General features: G+C 44.8%; 2 protein-coding genes across 2 annotated transcripts in view; both read left to right on the forward strand.

Moving 5' to 3' along the window:
• Positions 1–17,295, forward strand: part of msh3 (mutS homolog 3 (E. coli)) — a gene marked incomplete at its 5' end in the record, with an annotated part of 33,968 nt that extends 16,673 nt beyond the window's left edge. The window contains 4 exons of the mRNA XM_080531398.1: positions 6,299–6,485; positions 13,642–13,768; positions 13,925–14,093; positions 16,798–17,295. Of these exons, the coding sequence (XP_080387524.1) occupies positions 6,299–6,485; positions 13,642–13,768; positions 13,925–14,093; positions 16,798–16,876 (562 nt within the window). The 3' untranslated portion in view covers positions 16,877–17,295. The remainder of the gene's footprint in view (positions 1–6,298; positions 6,486–13,641; positions 13,769–13,924; positions 14,094–16,797) is intronic.
• A 947-nt stretch (positions 17,296–18,242) lies between these two features.
• The window catches only part of rasgrf2b (Ras protein-specific guanine nucleotide-releasing factor 2b), a gene marked incomplete at both ends in the record, with an annotated part of 33,075 nt that continues 30,568 nt past the window's right edge, over positions 18,243–20,749 (forward strand). The window contains one exon of the mRNA XM_080532320.1: positions 18,243–18,518. Coding sequence (XP_080388446.1) covers positions 18,243–18,518 — 276 coding nt within the window. The remainder of the gene's footprint in view (positions 18,519–20,749) is intronic.

Below are 20,749 nucleotides of genomic sequence, written 5' to 3' on the forward strand. Positions count from 1 at the left end.
GATCTCCAGATCCTGGGGATGGGGGCGGACTAAAACGAACCGAATCTACCGCATCGCAATCGATTTAGTGCAAGCTACCACCCATCAATCAAAAACTCTGCTAACCCCCCCACCCCCCCCCCTTCCCTGTCGACGAAACGTGGGTCTGGGCTAAACCCATGATGTTTCAAGATCCTAACCATGCCTCTGGAATACAGTACAATTATTTTTATAATATACTTTCTTTCGTAACCTTTCCATAAATAGCTGTTGTTTGTGTGTGTCTGTGTGTGTTTCTGTGTATAGTTTACCAGGGAAAGCATGCTGACTACATGCTAGCTAGGTATATATGCCAGTAAAGCGGTAACAAAGGCTTTACAACGGTGTGTGCCATTAGCCTTAATGACTAACAGATGTGTGTAATTGTATGTTCTGCGTGTTTAAGCATGTTTTTTGGTATTGTATTGTTTAGTTACACACAGGGGGCTGGGTGTGCAATATGTTTTTTAGAAGTCAGCAGCTGTCATTTGGGTCACTTTGTGGTTACGTTGGGTTGTTACAGGATGCAATCACATGTGTGTGAGAGAGCACCTTTTAACAAGAGATATGAGAGAGGGTGTAAAGGCAGATTTCTCCCTCATCCATCCCTCCATCCGCTTGCCTCAGCCCAGTGATGTGTCTGATTGGGGTCAGAAAATAGGAGTCTTCTCTCCCCTGAGTGCCGCAGGTCGTTAGTGCTAATTAATAGCCAGATAACAGGTACACACACACACACACACACACACACACACACACACACATCAATATAAGTGGACTCACAGAGAATGTTAGTCTTCCTGGACCTTTCTCCTGTTTCTATCAAAGCACCTCTAGTTCTCTAGAGTTGGGGATGTTGAAACGACATTACTGTACCAAAGGCTCTTTCTCTCCCTCCATTGAATGCACCTCTAAAAACTGGTGCTGTAGATCAGTGTAAGCTGAAGTGTTACGCTCCAGTGGTGTCAGTATGAGTTGACTCTAGAGCACAGTGCTTTCTCTAGCACCCTCTCGCTCTCCCGCTGCTCCGTCTTTCTGAGACTGGGAATATAACAAACTGTTCCTATAGGCCAATCAGCAATCAGACGTTAATTCTGTAAATAGGGTGGCAAAATTCCAGACATTTTCAAAGTGGAAAATTCCCATGGGAAATAACAGGAATTTATGGGAAAATAAGTTGTTTTTTGTTTTTTTCCTAACACTGATTGTATTTGTCTCTGACCCTTTCATTATAGGGGTCAACTTCACACTTGAGCTGTAATTGAGTCAAATTGTAACATGAAGTATGAAGAAATGTTGACCGTGTGCTTGTCACATTTATCCATTCGATAACAGCCCATTCAGTATAGAAAACAAGATAAAGTAAGATAATTCATGAACACTACTAGTGTAAGATAAGGCCAAATGGCCAACAACATAATTTTTACATTGTCTATTACTGTATTCAGACCAGCCGTGGGCGCGTGTGAGACTCTCCTCCCAGGAACTTCCACGGCCACCTTGTTTCTATTTCTCGCTCACAGTAGTCCCCCATGCCCTGTTGCCTCATTGGTTTATACAGCTTTAACCCCTACCCTTTTGTTAAGTCATTGGTGAGTTATATTGACTTTTTTAACATGACAGACCAAGAGTGGAAAAGCTGAAAGTGTTTTCTCTTGCCCGTCCTTTGAATGTGGACTTAAACTTGGAGATGGCAGTGTTTCCACTCAAACTTGCAGCAAGGACATGTCATTCATTAATTTCCAGAAAATTCCCAGAATTCCTAGACCACTGTTTCCATGGAAAGTTCCAGAAACTTTCTGCCCCTTTGCAGCCCTAGCTGTAGAGAGGAGAGAGAGAGAAAGTGTTGATGGTTTTATCAGAAAAATATGATCACAAACAATACACACTGTTTCTGTAACAAGCGTGTGTCTGTTTTAATGAAGGAAACACTGCTTACTGTGGGGGGATTGATATGATTTATATCAATGAAGATCTTATGAATGTTTAAGTTAAATGTCAGGTACCTTACTTTTCTCATGGGCTTTTAAGATTGCCCTAACTAGAAGGATAAAATGGTAATATCATCAGAAGTGATGATCAAGTGCAACACGTGTGTGTGTTTCACACAATTTCAAACAGGGAGATGAGATGGCATCGTCTATTGTTGGCGTCATCTATCCTAAACAGAGTTCAACAGACATATTTCGCTTACTGGACTGTACTGTGTGTGTGCAAACGTGCATGTGTGTTGACATTCATGTGTTGGTTCCTTGGGTATTTGAGTGCTGATGAACGTGTGTGTGTTCGCGTTTGTTCCTGATGATATTGAATCCTGAAGGTTATAGAGCACATTCTCGCTTCTCTTCACGGTTGTTATGGAAACAGCAAAGGAAGTGGAATGTAAAAATATGGTTGAAAAGGACCTGAAATCGACCGTGGACTCAAAGCAGTGATCACTCTTTGTTTTATTACAACCTTTCCTCTCCTCTCAGTCTCCTCTCCTTTCTGTCTTTCTTTCTCATAATCGTTTTCTATCAGAGAAGTTCTTGACCCTGTGTCCTGTTTTACAGTCTATATCTATGACTACGCTTTTTGAGAGATATTTCAGTTTGTTTCTCTACAGGGCAGATGCAGAGAACCAGATTAAGCCTACTCATACTAAAAAAACATGTCCATCTCGTTCCAACATGCTTTTAATGCCAAGAATAGGCTTAATCTTGATCCAGCTACCACAAACAGTTTCAAAGGCCAAATCAGAGGATGTGTTTTGTATAAAACGCAAAGCTATTTGGTAATGGTCAACTTGCGTTTCATCAGCCACTTTGACAGTTGCGCCATGGAATGTCCGTCTCACGGGTGGCGCGCCATGTGGTTCTGGTTAGACGGTTAAACTGCCTCCCCGTGGCTGCAGTCCCAAAATGCAACAAAATGGTAGAGCACATCCTAGAAAATTGCTTAAAGGAGGGCAAAGTCAAAGACATCCATGATGGCAACAGATTGTTCTACTCTGCGTTGTGTTTGCATGGAGATAGGAGGACCTTGCATGGAGATAGGAGGACCTTGCATGGAGATAGGAGGACCTTGCATGGAGATAGGAGGACCTTGCATGGAGATAGGAGGACCTTGCATGTTGCAACAACAAAAAAATCGATTCCATTTGAATCGATGGCCAGCCTACAAAGCTGCAGAATATTAGTACCAAAAGTGGGACACACTCCAAAGGATCCTTCCATTGGGTTTCTATGCTTAATAAAAAAAAGAGGAGCTCTTCTCTCTCTGTTGGTCCTATCTCTCCTGTCCTGGTGCTGGCGGTTTGTAACCTGAGGTGAGTTTGAGAAGATGAGATGAGATGAAAGGCTAAGAAGATGAGATGTTAGGGTGAGGAGATGGGGGGGGTGAGGAGATGAGAGGGTGAGGAGATGAGAGGGTGAGGAGATGGGGGGGGTGAGGAGATGAGGGTGAGGAAATATTAGGATGAGATGAGAGGGTGAGGAGATGAGGTATGGAGGTTGAGGAGTGGATTGAAGACCATTTGTGTAGTATAATCCGTGTGCAAGTGCTGGGCCGAACATAAGCCTACAGCCCTGTAGCACTCCAGGACTGAAGTTTGTAGTCACTTCAGTGAACTGACTGAGTGGCCTTATGCTCCCTCTCTAAGTGGCCTTATGCTCCGTCTCTGTGAGGCCACTCCGCCACAGTATAGATCTGGCAGTAATTTCCCCAGAGTACATACAGGAGCAAGCCTGTTAGGGGGTGCGTGCGGGGGGGGGGGGGGTAAAGCAGCGCACGCACACATGCACGCACACACACTAATTGGTTGAGGAAGTGCAGAGGCATGTTGGCCACACCCCTCTCCTACAGGGCATGTGCCGTAACCATGGTTACACTTGTGTCAGCAGCTTGTGTGATTGGTTCTTTGAAACGGAACACGGTTAGAGGTCGGGTTAAGACAGAAAGAGTCTTTCGTGGTGAAAAAGACAACTTGATTAAATAATTAATTAGCTGTTTGTTCTGTATCCCCGAAAGACGTACTACTGTGCCGACCACCACTACTACTACTGTGCCATTGTTTGTGTACAGAAGGGCTTTTCAGTTGTGGTCCTGAGGGTCCCCAAAAATCACCTGCCTCAATGACTTGAGACCCGTTGCCCTAACATCTGTGGCCATGAAAGCATTTGAACCTAAAAGCATCATACCTAAAATCCTGCACCTCCCCACTGATGGACCCATATCAATTTGCCTACCATGCCAATTGGTCTGTTGAGGATGCAGTTAACATAGCACTCCACTACACCCTGCAACACCTGGAATCACCAAAAACCTACACACGGATTCTGTTCATAGACTTTAGTTCTGCCTTCAATTCCATCAACCCACTCAAACTCTTCACCACTCTTCTGGACATGAACATTGACCCAGCCATCTGCCACTGGATCCGGAGCTTTCTGTGGAACAGACCTCAAAGGGTGAAGTTAAATAACTTTATATCACGCCCTCTCGCCCTCAGCACAGGAGCCCCACAGAGCTGTGTTCTCTGCCCCTGGCTCTTCTCCCTATACACAACCCACGTCACATCCACAAACAGTTTGTTAAAACAATAAAGTATGCGGACGACACAACAACCATCATAGGCCTCATTTCCAATAATGACCAAACCCAGTACCGCTCTGAGGCGACCCAAGCTATCACTTGGTGCACAAGCAACGACCTCATACTCAATACAGCCAAAACCAAGGAACTTATCATTGACTTCCCACACGGGCCAAATCCCAAACTTCCCATACAAATGAACGGCGACCCCATCACCGCCACTGACTCTTTCAAATTCCTTGGAACGTACATCAACAATCATCTGAAATGGAAAATCAACACGGAACACATCATTGCAAAAGCTCAACAACGTCTATTTCAAACAACAACTTCTCATTCTGTTTTACTCGGCCATCATCGAGTCCATCATCACACCCTCTATTACAGTATGGTACGGCAGCACAGACAGTCAAACACGGATCAAACTACAGCGGATTGTTAAAAAGGCATCCAAAATCATAGGCAAACCACTCCCCTCAGTTGAATCTCTAAACACCCACAGAACTGTAAAACGGGCAAAGAAGATCATCTCTGACCCCACATATCCTGCTCATCACCTCTTCCAGCTCCTCCCTCCCCCTCACAGAGGAGCTACAAGTCATTGTCCACAAAGACCAACAGCTTTTTCCTCATAGCCATCAGGACTCCGAACGCCTCCCTCTAGCCCCCTCCTCACTGACATGACCGACGTGCATTTAAGACTTGACAAAGGCTACGGCTGCACTATTTTTTTCAATTTAAATTTGCTCCGTTGCCAGCACCTCGACCACCTAGATCTCAACATGAAATGACAACTTTCAGCCTGGTGTCCAAGAAAAAAGTGTGCAGGGCACAAATCCAAGATGACCTCAGTTTTCCCTGGAAAATATTTTCTTTTGCTTGCAACTTGTCTTTTTACTTAATTGCGGTGTCTAACCCTATGTTTTGGGGGTCAAGCAATCTATTTATGCATAGAAATAGTCACAAACCATCATATGTTGAGTTAAGACGCGTTTATGACCACATTTACCCTTTTTTACCTACATTTTAAACCTTGCCCGTAGACTTAATATTTATTGGTAAATTATAGAAAAAACTGCTTAGTGACTTTCATGTATAGTGGACACGTGAAAATGGAGGACAATGCTCCACAAAGTGATCTCGATCACCTTCTTCTTGGAGAAGTGTTTCCAAGCCGCGAGCCGAAAATGTTGTCGTTTCATGTTGAGAGAGGGCAAATGGAATACAAAAAAACTAAGACCTAAGCAAAACAAAAAATTACCCATTTATTACCACTCCTATTATCAGTGAACATATGGAGGTAGCCACACTCTCTCTCTCTCTCTCTCTCTCTCTCTCTCTCTCTCTCTCTCTCTCTCTCTCTCGTTGTACTGCTAGTGCTGTTCTGAAACAGACGTTCTTATTATCTCTAATACTTCATGTTGCTCTGAGAGTTTTTCAACATCAGTCTCATCTGCATCCTAATCTCAGACTCCCCAGACATTACATTTTCTCATTTCAATTTATTTTCAGAGCTTTAAGGAGCTTCTGGCCCTGGTGTTTGAATGAATCACTGAAGATGTGATTGTCACTGTGCTTAATGTATACAACTAACACAAGCTGTGTGTGTGTGTGTGCGTGTGTGTGAAGTTGCTATTCACAAGGAGTCAAATTTCACTGTCTTTGCAATGACTTTTGACCTCTTCTTTTCCTGTGTGTGATTGGTCCATAGGATGGGGGCATCTGACAGCATCTACAAGGGGCGGAGCACGTTCATGGAGGAGCTGAGAGAAGCCTCTGAGATTGTTTCCCAGGCAACTGAGCATTCATTGGTCATTTTGGATGAGCTGGGGCGGGGCACAAGCACGCATGACGGAATAGCCATCGCCCACGCTACCCTGGAATACTTCATCAGAGATGTGAGTGTTTGTGTGTCTATGTTTGTGTGGGTGTCAGTGTTTGTTAGGCTTTGTGTGTGTGTGTGTGTGTGTGTGTGTGTGTGTGTGTGTGTGTGTGTGTGTGTGTGTGTGTGTGTGTGTGTGTGTGTGTGTGTGTGTGTGTGTGTGTGTGTGTAGAAGAGAAAGTGGACTCAGTATTGAGCTTCATAAACAAGGTTCTTAATTCACCATGCATCTCCTTACTATTCTTCTACTGAGAATAAAAAAGAAAATGTGCTTCCTTATTTCATTACTTCCATTATTTTCATACCGGTGTATCCCGAAAAGAGATAGTCAATAGTCAGAATCAGTACAAACACAGAACTCTTCTCAACCCTGAAAGATTCAATATTTAGGGATGGAGAGATGAGATGGATAGACGGCCTGTGTGTTTGTGTCTGAATCTTTGCCATTATGCCATTAACATTATGTATATGAATACTGTGTTTTTGTATGTGTGTGTGTGTGTGTGTTTGTGTGGCCCTGCCCCTCGAACCAGTGCACCCTCCAAACCAGCGAGTTATGGCCTCCAATAGAGGTGTAACAGCGGTTTTGGGTCACACAAAAGTCACTTTTCGGTACAGCAGGGTAAAAATTCCCATTCCTCATTATTATTAAACCATGGTTTACTGAACAAAACAAAGCAGGTGCCTTATATAAGTTGTAGACAACTGTAGTTTGTGCTTGTTTACTTTTACGTTTTAAAACTTGTGTTCTTGACAACGGAGTATGGGCCGCTGCTATAAAAACACATATGGTGTTTGTTAGGGTTGATTCACACTTAGCTCGTTGGTCCGAATCAAGGAGCGTTTCCCCCCTAATTTGGTTCGTTTGGGCATATGTGAACACAGCAATCGCACTCTGTTCTGGAGCAAATCAACCGGACCGAGTCCGCCTCGGTCTCGGTCCGCTTGCAATCGCTCCATGGAGCAATTTGTTTGCAGTGAGAACGCACGTTACCCACAAACCGAATACAACTCAATTGCTGTACCCTGCACTGTCAACTTCAACACACAATCAACTTTTGATTGTCAAACACACTATATAATATGAAATATTGACTCCAAAAGACATTTCAAGATAAATAATGATTGACAATGCTTTGCTTATCCCTGTGTGACAATTGATCATATTGGATCCTAGATTCCATTAAATGCTATTTCACCATGCCCTCACGTTAAGATAAATCGGCTTGCGAGGAGTTTACGCTCATGCCAATAGCTGTATAATCCGTCTCATTAACAATGTGAAGTGAACATTAGACATTGATGGTAAACTCTGGTCATGATTATGTCTTTTATTTAAAAAATGTTTACAGAAAAGGACAATAGAGAATCAACAAAAGTTGATTGACGCACTGCAAATTCTGACCAATCACAAAACTGTTAGCAAGCGCATGGTTTTGAGGGTGTATTCAGAACCACAGCAGACCTGAAGATCGTTTGCTCTGTTAAGATTGCAGTGTGAACACAAATCGAACCAGGTCCAAGTGCACATTGTAACATATTATGATTTATGAATCGGACCAGTCTAAAGCGGACCAAATTATCTCTCTGGGGTGTGCATGCACATGCTTACTGAACCAAACCGAAGGATCCGTACCGAAAATCTTCAGTACGAATACACCGACCATTACACCCCTAGCCTCCAATAAAGATGTTGTGTGTGTGTGTGTGTGTGTGTGTGTGTGTGTGTGTGTGTGTGTGTGTGAGACACAAATATTGCTGCCATCTTTTGTTTTGCAGACGTAGAGTAGGCCCTAGAGAGAGACAGAAGAACAGTGCAGCACTGGAAGACTGAGCATAATTAGGGAGAGAATTGATCTATAATGTTAATATGCTGTGCGTGTTTGTGTGTGGGTGTGTGCTAGTTATGCCAACTCAGCTTTAGATATTGACCCATTTTGTGCTGTGACTAGTAGTCTCATATTCGCCCAATAAAAAGACCCATGTTTGAAAGCTGATAGAGGATCATTTCAGCTGGTGTTTATGTCTAGCTTAGTCTTGTTTCTCAGCATGGCTGGCTGGGGTCAGTGTTTTATCTCATGGTCTTGAGGCGGAACTGTATGTAGAAAAGGAAAGAGTGGTGGTGATGGGCTGGGAGGAGGAGGAGGAGGAGGAGGAGAGGTCTGGAGAGAAAGAGAGAGTTGAGCTAGATGGAGAGATTGTGGTTGTCATCTTATGTGAGGCCTGTCTGTGGGTGTGATTTGTGTTTGTGTGTGTGTGTGGGTGTGTACGTTTTCTTCCAGTGCATTTCCCCAGGAGCTTGATTGCTTGAGGGAAATAGCTATGTGCGCGTGTGTGTGTGCGCACCAGGTGTCCTCTGGGGGTTTGTAAATGGACTGGCACAGTCAGCACCCCACTGGGTGTTGCACACTGTTGCGTGTCTCCGTAGTGACAAGGCAGAGGTCTGGTCGTGTGTGTGTGTGTGTGTGTGGGGGGGGGGGGGGCGGGTTCCACTTCTGCGGAGGGAATGTATTTATTAGCACACATGGTTTATGTAGGTCTTGGTGGAATGTATTTATTGGTGCATCAGGGGGACCTTGTTTAGTTGCATCTGCTGTGGGGAAGAAAGCCCAATAGGTCTTTTATTTGTGTCTCGATTCAGTGATGCAGTTGACATCATACATTGTTGGCTGCATGCTCACAGAAGAACTAGTACCGGTAATGTCATTGTAAGCAATCAATGAGTTACAAGAAATTAGAAATCATGGACCACCTAGTGCAGCTCCATGCTCAGGCTTAAACTACTGGTTCTGTGGTTTTAGTTGAGATCTGCTGCTTGGTGAGGCTTTGTAGCTGGCAGACCCCCTGCAGGCCATGCAGTTCAGATGCTGTATCCAATCAAAGTTAGTTTATTTCTTATTTAAAATGGTTCTGTGTGATAGTTGTTTGGCAAATCAGACCAGTCTTTGGACTGAATCCTCTTGTTATGTAATTTTTTGGAAAATGTGAGATGTTGAAGTAGCAGCTAATGCCTTTCTGGGCTGCTTCTGGCTGCAGTTTGGCTGGAAACGCACAGATGTACCACCTGTTGTGTAACAGCATTGATTTGTTAGATGAGCATGACATGAAACGCCTTTCAAAAAAAAAAAAAAAAAAAAAAGCTTGTTCTATAGCTTGTTCTTCCACTATAAGAACGGCTAAAGATTCGTCAAATGCCCGCAATGCATTTCTCTGTGTACATAGACACACACACACACACACACACACACCATCTCCACCATCATCATCCCAATGATGAATGATTTCAATCACAGTGTCTATCAGAACAGAACGCTCAATGGTTGTTATAGCAACCTCCTTGTCCCCAGCCCTCCTCACCTGAGAGGTATTTAAGAATGTAAATGTGTTTGTTGCATAACACCACTGAATGGAGCATTGTGGACAGACAGCCTTGAAGCACGGAGAGAGAGAGAAGGAGAGGGAGCAACTGGTTGCCATAGCAAAGTGCACCCTACAGTAGCTGCATGTAAGACTCGGCGAGAGCGAGAGGGTGAGAGGGAGGGAGAGAGGGGGTTAGAGGGAGAGAGGGAGAGGGAAGGTGAGCAGGAGAGAGGTGAGAGGGAGTGAGTGAGAGAGAGAGGAAGAGCTCTACAGAAAGAAAAGAAAAGAAAAGCTTGTTCTATAGCTTGTTCTTCCACTATAAGAACGGCTAAAGATTCGTCAAATGCCCAAACCTTGACCGAGCCAGTTGATCTAAGATCCAAGGGCAGGGGGCCACGGTTTGGAATGCTCTATCACCCTTGGTCTTCAATCTGGCACGGGGGACAACCAACAAACCCTGGTCAGAGGACCTGAGAGACCTACTGGGGCTGTAAGGATGCAGTAGGTCACAGATGTAGGCAGGTGCCTGACCATGGAGGGCTCTGTAGGTGATGACCAGAATCTTGAAATTAATTCTATATTTAATGTGGAGCCAGTGTAGGGATGCCCTTATTTTAAGGGCTGTTTCTGGGTTCAGGCTCCTAAAGGATTCTTCAACATTGGCAGCAGTGTCGGCATCGGCTCTAACCCTCCTCTTCTTAAACTAGCTGACTGCAGTGCTGTGGCCACTGGCCTCGTTGCTGCTATTTAAAGAGGCTCATCCTCTCCTGTACCCAGATTATAACTCCTCTTCCAAGAAAACCTTCCAAGGTCAGAGTGGTTGCCGCCAGGTCAGATAGAGAGACATCATGAGACAGTGGGACAGGAGGCATTTCAAACTGTTATTCTTTTAACTGCATATACAAAAGTGAATAAATCTCATACAGTGCCTCATCATCTCTACAACCCCACCATTTATGAACCACTATGTTGCCTTTATACAGTCTTTCCCTATTGAATCTGTCACTCATACCTGCTGCCCTTTTTCTAAAACCTTTGGGTCTTTGTACGGTTCAGGTAAGGTCTGTTTAAGCAGCCCTGAATGATGTCATCTATTAAAGTCAGTCAGTTCTGTCTAGGTTGGCATGCCATCCAGTGCCCTTAGGGGACCATTAGCAGGTAATCAGGGTCAGACCTTTCTCTCTTTGTTTTCACCATTCACTGGAGGTGGACAGAATTAGAAAACACCAGTATTCCTGTGTGTGCGGGTGTGGGTGGGTGAGTGGTTGGGTATATAGGTGGGTGTGGGTGTCATGGGCGGGGGGGAGTGTGTGTGTGTGTGTGTGTGTGCGTGTCGTGGGAGTGTTGTTGACACATCGAATCCAGGGAGGGAATTCCTCTAACTTGTGACAAGTAGAAAGAAGGCCATTCCTGAAGGAACCTCTGTTTTTTTTTTCTCCTTTAAAATTAATGTAAAAATAAAAAACATACAAGAGTTTACAGAGGGGGTATAGGTAACAATATTGTTAAAAAAAAGAAGCATTGGGGTGCTGCATGTCATCACTTCTCTCTCTCTCACCCATCCTTCCTGTCATATCTCTACTATCTCTATCACAATACAAAAGAAAAAAATTAGTGGGACTGCCCCACTCAAAAAAAAATAGCTTAAAAAAAACATAAAAAATAAAGAAGCATTCAGTTCTAGGGTTATGTTGTTTACTACACCAGAGTCAAGCCAAGATTTCCCAGGCCTGGGAATCACGTGACTCCCCCCCCCCCCCCCCCCCCCTGGTGACACCTTGGCCCGCAGACACAAGCTCAAGGACACCCCCTCCTTCTTCTACTTCTCTGTGTGATATGCACCGGATGAAACAAACCTCACCTCCAAAAGATACTTTGTTGATTGGAGACTCGGCGATCAGAAACGTAAGAGGAAAAAAAATACATATCCACTGTCTTCCTAACCTAACCCTTCTCAGAAATAACAAAAGATTTGGAAAAATCCAGACACAAAGCCTCTCGTATTACACATGGGACAAACCGATTCACGTAAAATGGGCTCAGTAGACTTGAGACGTGATTTTATGGAACTTTTCAATAGGCGGACAACAGTGGACTGGTACCCACTGTTGACAGAGGTAACCTCGAATTCAGCCGGAGCCTTAACACTTGGCTGTCTGGTGCGTGCAAACTTAAAGGGCTGAAATTGATTGACCACTGGAACATATTCTGGAGGCAGAGAGACCTATTCAAAAGAGATGGCCTCCACTTAAACAGATCAGGAGAATACCATTTAATGAACAACATACTCTTTAACCTCATAAACTCTGCTCCCCCTTCCCTCGCTGCTCTTGAACAAACTGGAAGGCCAGTTTACATACATTATATTTTTAAATAATGTATGTAAAGCACTTTGAATTGCCCCAGTTGTATGCGTTGTAACGCAGGATTCTTCAGACTCGGCACAGCCAGCTGAATTGTTCACAATGGATAAACTCTCCCCACAGTCCTGCGACTCATCACAGCCTACAGTAAAGGGTCCTCCAAACTCATCACAGCTGGCTGAAATGTGCGCTGCAGATGACCTCTCAATCTCCCCTTGCTCTGAACTGCGCTCTACAGTCGCAGGGCAAAACAAATCGTTAGCCAACTTGTTGAACCCCCACTAAGGTGCCGGTGCAGCCCCCTTTCTCTCATCCCACCGTCCCTCCCTGCCCCCAACCTCCCAAACCACTCTACCCCAAACTTCCAGAGACACTCATCCACTAAGTCCATTGAGTTCTCCTTCCTCCAACTCACGCCGTTCCTGCCTCTCTCAGATAGGTTAGAGAAAATGGTGAAGACAGGAGTAGAGCTCACCCCGAGAGCTGCTCCATCTCAGGAAACTGTCCATTCTACAACACATCTCTTGTTGAGGAGCATATTTTTAAATAATGTATGTAAAGCACTTTGAATTGCCCCAGTTGTATGAAATGTGCTATACAAATAAACTTGCATTGCCTTGCCTTGCCTTGCCGACTATGGAGGACGGATCGTTCCGTAATCAAATACAATACACACATCGAAATGCAATACATGTGTAACGCTAGGTGCCCCGCGGTGGTGTAGCGGTCTAAGCACTGGCCACTAGTGCAAGTTGCCCACCGGGGACTGGGATCGTATCCCAGCTCGCCAGATCCGGATATGGCTGGGGCACACACGGGGAGCGACATATTGGGCGGCCGCTCCCGAGGGGGGTATAGGAGTAGTTCCGGACAAGGATCCGTCGCGCAACACCGCCCCCGTCTGGTGCTGGAGTAACGGTACTGGGCTCGAGGAGCCAGTCAGCTAGTCTGCCTGGCGCCCTCCTCTGGGACTGCCGGCCACGGGGTCGTGCGGCGGATCCTACGCAATAGGCAGGGGATAATTGGATGCTAGGTTGGGTTCAATTGGCTACCAAATTGGGTGAAAAAGGGGATAAAATCTGGAAAAAAAAAAAACGTGTGTAACGCTAAACACAAACAAATACTGAATATTTGTGCCAAAATGAAATCAATAGAGCCGTATTGTATTTCAACATGTGTACATTGTATTTCAAGATGTGTGCATTACATTTCAACATGAGTGCATTGCATTTGAGTTTTGGCACAGTGCAAATTTGCATTGCATTTCGACACAGGTTTTGGCACGATGCGGGAGTGGCTGGAAGAGACTTAATTTGCATTGTATTTCGACATCAGAGCAACGCACCTGCTGTTTGTGGCCTGATTCAATAATAACCAGTGATCAGATGGCCTGGAGAAGTTACCACTTACCATTGAATGTTTGAATGTCTTTCTCTCTCTCTCTGTCAGGTGAAGTCCCTTACCCTGTTTGTGACCCACTACCCTCCTCTGTGTGAGTTAGAGAGGGTGTATCCACAACATGTGGGCAACTACCATATGGCATTCCTACTCAATGAGCCTGACGTTGCCACTGAAGGTATGCCATAGCCTGTGAATGTGTGCATGTGTGTGGTATGTACGTGCGTGCCTGCTTGCATCATGTGTGTGCTCCATGAGTCTATACAGCACAGTAATTCTGTGTGTGTCTGTGCGTGTGTGTGTGTGTGTGTGTGTGTGTGTGTGTGTGTTTCAGATGGTGAGGCCCTGCCAGAGTTCATCACTTTCCTCTACCAGTTGACTGAGGGGGCGGCTGGGAGGAGCTATGGCCTTAATGTTGCACGATTGGCTGATATCCCGGAATCTGTGCTACACACTGCTGCGTGCAAGGCTCGGGAGCTAGAGAACATAGTCAACGCCAGGAGGTACTGACACACACACACACACACACACACGCACAGACATGTACTAAACATAGTTCAACATTTGTCTCCATCTCACATTTACACAGTTTGTTTGAGAAGCAGTGTGGTATCTGTTAACATCAGTATGTCTCCCTGGTATGGCAGTCCGATGACATGAATGCTGCAGTTAAACTCGTTTTCCCTGCCAGTATGTCACAAGCCTAATGTGGCTGTCTGAATAATGCTAATGCTAGCTCTAGTTTGGGCTCAAGGGTACTGTTCTCTGTAGTCTAGCCCCAATGCTAATGTCAACCGCCTGTAGAGAGGAGGACCTGAGAGGCCTTCATCAATACCAGTCCTAGACAGAAGGTCAGACAGACCGCCCAGTTGCTGATAAACAAACACCAATTAACCGTCTTGTTTTCTTTGAAGGCTAGACTCCTCTTAGGTCAATTTCTAAATTCTACAGCTGTCTGAATGCAAAGCAAATGCTCCACTTTCTCTTTCCTCCTCCTTCAATAGAGGAACGACCTGAAACGACCTGTTTACATGGATGTGATTTAAATATCTTAACTTAGCTCTTTTTGTGTGTGTGTTGTGTTCTACTATGTGAAAATGGGTCAGGAAAAGAACTACATGAAAAATATTTTTATTGCACATGCACAACATCCCAGGAGGTGCTAACATTGCTGCCATGGAGCATCATTATTCTCTTTTAGTTGAAACCACAATGTCCAAAATCTCTCTCGACCACCATCCTCTCTCTCTCTCTCTGAGTATGGTTCGGTCTCTTCTCTGAGCTAAGTTGTCTATCCCTAGAAGACAGAATGTTTGTGTGTGTGTGTGTGTGTGTGTGTGTGTGTTAGGGCTGCACGATTAATCGATTTTAAATCGAAATCGCGATTTGAGATGATGTGATGTAGCAAATCGCAAAGCCTGCGATTTGGGATACGTTATACAGTGCGTCGGATTTGTCAGTGAACGTGTACGCCCAACAACAACACTGCACGTGAAAGACCCACGTGTGAATCTATGAAGACGTTTCAGTAGCTAGCAACATTAATGGTGTGGATAAATGGCTTCAGCAGAGCCAAAGTACCACAGGCAGCTCTGAGTGTAGGGTCAGAAACAGAGAGTTAAGTGAAAGTCCCGTAGCCCAGTGTAACGTTAAGCAAACTAGTGTTTTAGAGTTGTTTGCGGCTGTTATGCCGTATGAGAAGGGCTCACGAAGGCACCGTGAAATAACCAATTCCCCCACGCACTACCTCGTTAAAGACATGGTGTCTATTAACACTGTGAGCAACGAAGGGTTTAAAAAAACTCATCCAAACGCTGGATAAAAGATATGCGATGCACATACTTTTGTGTGTGTGTGTGTGTGTGTAAAGGACATCTCCACTATTACAGGCAGCCTTCTGAGACTTGAGTGCCGCTTACTCTGTCCATCTCTAATCCTCACCGTATGAAATATCTGTCAGTGAACACAGGGAGGTACACACACACACACACACACACACACACACACACACAAGATGATTCTCTCGCTCCCTGTGTAATCCTCTCCATATGAAATGTTTGTTTAATGACAGTAGTCAGACCCCATGCAGTGCATACTAGAACTGGATTTCCTTCCAGTAAAGGCTCAGTACTTTCCTGGGGAAAGAGGGCAGGCATCTTTGTGCCTTAGTGACTTAGGGCATGGCTAGACAACGTCGATATGCGATTTCGGAGCCGATCTGATCTCTGGCCATACAAGCGTTTTCACACCGCCGCGCGAAGATTCTTTAGCCATACAGAATTGTGTATCACAGGATCATTTAAGTACACTGATAATGTGCATGCTGATAGACCCAGGAAATTATTCAGCTCGTTCTTCCCGGCCGATAACGCAGTTGGCTGAATGTCGCCTCTGAAAAAATGACGCTATTTGCAATAATAGCCTCCTGCAAAGTTAGTGAGTAGTAACACTATGCAATGTAGGATTGAACTGCACTGCAGCTGCTATGGTAAGCAACAAGTTCACAAACGTCTGTACTTCGATGCCCATGTTGAATAAACCACTGGTAGTCAAAGAAGGCTGAAGTCCTTTGTTTGTTTGTTTTCATCCGGTTTTCCCAGAAAAGTGTCACGCTAACGTGGGTGTCTGCATCACCACACAGCGGCGGAATCCCAGGAATACGAATACGGAAAATCCCTTGCAGAGTTTTCAAAAGTTAGCAGAGTCAGTTCTCGAAATCGCCCGAGATGTGTAGCCACGAGGTACAAACGTTATCAAAGCATCGCGGATTCAGACAAATCCGGCTTCGTGTAGCCCATGCCCCACACTCCGAAGACTCTGTCTCCTGCAGATTCAAAGGGGCTAGATAAAACACTGAATCATTTCTCCTGGCATGATTCCTCAAGTGACATTTTCTGTCAGCTAAACAGCGGTCGTGTGTGTAAAATGACAGAGGACCGTGAAATAGATTTAGAGTACTGCAGCTCAACATCACTTCAGATCCATTGCATATGCGCTATTTACATCACATTCTGCATAGATTATTTCCATTTATCGAGTTTGAGACAGTAAATATACTCCGAGAGAAAAAGGTTCTTCTTAGAACTGGGACAAGCCTTGTTCTGAAGTGTTTTTCAATATGATGAGTAACACAGTGGTTTTAGGGTATTTCAGTATTTCAGTTCTGTATCTTTACCTTCCCTCCTCTTTCTCTCTCTCTCTTTCTAGGAAGAATAAGCAGCTATCTGAACTCTGGAACATAAGTGACAGAAAGACCCTGTTGGACTGGGTGCAGTTACACTCTTGACCACACACAAACACACACTCTTAAACCCCTGACTACTGTTCATATATGACACACACTCACTCACATGCCTGACTACTATTTGGACACACACACACACACACACACACACACACACACACACACACAGGCTGTGTGACTGTAAGCCTGTTGTCTCCCCTTATACTCTGTAATACTGGGTGTTCTGGGATGGATAAAGCCCCGAAGCCTAGTAGTCTACTGGGACAAGAGGAAGACTCTATGTCTATACACAATAGAGGACCAGGATTTACACACACACACACACACACACACACACACACACACACAGAAGATCGGTGTGGGCATTGGAGCATGACCCATCTTTAAACTCAGTTCAGAGATTACAGTAACTGAAGACAGTTATAACCAGGCTTTAATATTTGTTGTGTTTTTGAAGATGTACTCAGTGGGAAAAACATTGTATTCAAAAACCATTGTAAAACATTGAATTTTGATGGTAATAAAAACAAACTTTTCCAGACTTTTGCTGAATCATTTTAAAAATGTTAAACATTTAAAAAATTGTTATCCCTGTGACCAAAATCAAATGATAGTATTTTTTGTTATGGAATTTGTGATTTGTGTCAGTAGAATGTTCCATAATCATTTACTGGATCATATGAAGGTCTACCCAAACGGGTTTATATAATCCACTAAATCATTGTGCCAGATTACCAGTGTGTTTTTTTTGTGCAACAAATTCTCTGAAATCAACATTTGGGTATTTAAAAACGGGACTAAAAGTGAGATCCCAGCCCACACGCACACACACACGCACACGCACACACACACACACACACACACACACACACACACACACACACACACATGCACACACAGACACACGCTCCGCCTTTAATTCCGTCAACCCTTGTGCTGCCCTGCCCATCCACCGAATGTGCAAGCATCACTAACCAACACGGGAGAGAAGGAGAGGGAGAGCGCTGTGTCTTAACCCGGTGTCAAAGCCGATTACTGCTGCTCGCGCCTGTGAGTCGGTCACACACTGTCCCCTCCACGGTCCCTCTCTCTTCTGCTATGTGAACGATACGCTTCGTTTCTGCGGGTCGTGGTCCTCCTTTGGGGTTTTCGGGTCATTCTTTCTTTTTAAAAGTTTTGTTTAGGTAAACATGGATCATAGCTGGGTTGGATAACTCTCGGACTCTCAGATATGAGTTTCCCTGCAGAAGCATTCACTCTGGCGGGACAACCTTTCCGTGCGCCAAGGCGCTAAACCCCTGGATCGCCTCTACGTGCGCTAAAAGGGAAAGTTTGCACCGGCAGATATGATGATGTCCCCCGGTAAATAAGCACGGTTTTCTCTAAACCGTTGAAAGTAGGAAACAACATGCAGAAGAGCGTCAGGTACAACGAGGGGCACGCTCTGTTCCTCTCGCTTGTCGCGCGCAAGGAAGGGACCAGGCGGGGGTATCTGAGCAAGAAGACCGCGGAGAACAGTCGGTGGCACGAGAAGTTCTTCGCGCTCTACCAGAACGTCCTGTTTTACTTCGAGAACGAACAGAGCGCGCGACCCGCCGGGATTTACCTGTTGGAAGGATGCACCTGCGAGCGCGTGCCTGCGCCCAAGGTCTCCACTACGGGGAAGGAGACGTTCGAAAAACAGGTGTGTGCGACTGTGCGTGTTTCTGGGTGTGCTTGAGGGATGGAGAGTGAAAGGGAGAGCGAGAGCCGATAAGAGGAGGGAATGAGAGTTATGCAACCCTACTGTTTGTCTATGGGCCATCAAACTGTCCCGCTGCTTCTATAGCCAACGGAGCGGTAATCTGATGAGTTAATGATGCAGCCCGCGGAGAGAGATTTCATTTGTGCTTCTCTGTGATGAAAACTTTTATCGGTATGGCTAGGCCTACATAATAATACGTTGTGCCACAGTGTTTATTTATTTGTCTCTAACAGTCATTTAGATCTACAGTAGCAGACTCTCTCCTCTCCAGAAAGCTCGAAGCATAGCACTTAGTTCATCTCATACGCATCCGAATCACAATCCCTTCTTACATCCAGTTGCATTTGAATGAAGCCGCGTGTGTGTGAGTGTGCGTGTGCGCGTAGCTGTTCTCATAAAAAAAACTGCTGAATGTGTGTGTGTGTGTGTGTGTGTGTGTGTGTGTGTGTGTGTGTGTGTGTGCGCGCGCGCGCATGTGTGTGTGTGCGTGTGCGCGCGCGTGTGTGTGTCGCTGTTTGCATCTATGAAAAAACCTGTTGAGTGTGTGTGTGTGAGAGTGTGAGTGTGCGCGCGCGCATGCGCGTGCGTGTGCGCAGTAGATGCCTATCTCTATGCCCATGGCTCTATAGTCAGCCACAGAGAGATGATAACTCATGGTATTAGTGGATGGAGCTCTGCTCCATTCAAGTTTACACTCTGCTGCTCAAAAACAATGATCACACAGATGAAAGAGATGAAGAGAAATCTGAATCCACCAAGTGTCTGTGTATCTATGTGTGTCTGAGTAATGTGTTGTGCAGAGCATTCTCTCCTTTTTGTCATAGGCCTGTTCAGAATGATGTGCACTGAGGACCAACAGAAACTTAGATATGCAAGTAACGTCATGGGCATCAACTGATGGGCAATAAAAAAAATACAAATTATATATACAGTATATGTATATGTGTGTATATATATTGTGGCAACCACTAGTACAGGCCAGGGAAAAACATGCACCCAAGCTAGCGAACGACACAGAGACAAGGACCAGTTCTGTCTCTCCGGGCGTATTTAATAGTTCAAATAATAAACAAAACCTCCCTTATCTGGAGGGGGAAAGGATGTGGTCAAAGGAGCTCTCAATGCAAGTGAAACAGGCCATCCTTAGGCTGCAAAACCAAAACAAAATCCATCAGAGAGATAGCGGGAACATTAGGAGTGGCCAAATCAATGGTTTGTTATATTCAGAGAGAAAAAAAGAATGCACTGATGAGCCCGGCACCACAAAAAGGCTTGGATGAGGCCTTCAAAAAAACTCTCGCAACGTTTCAAACTACCCATTGCCACTGTCAGAAACATAATCAGAAAATGGAACAATTGAAGTCAAGGCAAGATCTGGAAGACCAAGAAAGATTTCTGATAGAATGGCCCGAGATATGGTGAGAAATGCTCAGAAGAAGAACCCTCACATCACTGCAAAAGAGCGGTAAAAAAGATTTGCAGACACCGGCCTAGTGTTGTCCTTGTTCACAGGACAACAATACAGCGTACCTTAAACAACAAAGACCTACATGGCAGAGTTGCCAGAAAGAAGCCTTTCCTACGACCTCAACACAAAATTAAGCGTGGGAAGTATGCAAAAGAAAACGTTGAGAACAATGTGCTTTGGACTGACGAAACCAAAATGTATCTTTTTGGCCACAACCAAACAAGGTATGTTTGGAAAAAAAGGGTGAAGCATTTGTAGAGAAGAACACCTTGCCAACTGTTAAGCATGGAGGTGGATCCATTATGCTTTCGGGTTGTGTAGCAGCTGGGGGCACAGGCAATATTGTGTGGGTGGAAGGAAGAATGGATTCCACCAAATATCAAGACATTCTAGACTAGAGGCTAATATTCGAAGGCCAGTCCAGAAATTGAAGTTGAAGAGAGGTTGGGTATTCCAGCAAGACAAGGACCTGAAGCATACCTCAAAATCAACCATGAAGTACCTCAGGAGGCGTTTGCAAGTTGTTATAGTTGCCCGAGGAGGAGTTACAAAATACTAGCTGACAGGGTTCCCAAACTTTTGCACAAGGCTTTTTTCCTTGCTTTATTATTTTGAAACTGTAAAAAATAAAAAAGTAAAAAAATAGCCTTATTAAGTAAGATTGTAGATCGCATTCATTATACTAATGCTAGACTAGCAAGGA

Source organism: Nansenia antarctica (assembly GCF_963989245.1).
Source record: "Nansenia antarctica genome assembly, chromosome: 5".
Taxonomy (NCBI): Eukaryota; Metazoa; Chordata; class Actinopteri; order Argentiniformes; family Microstomatidae; genus Nansenia; species Nansenia antarctica.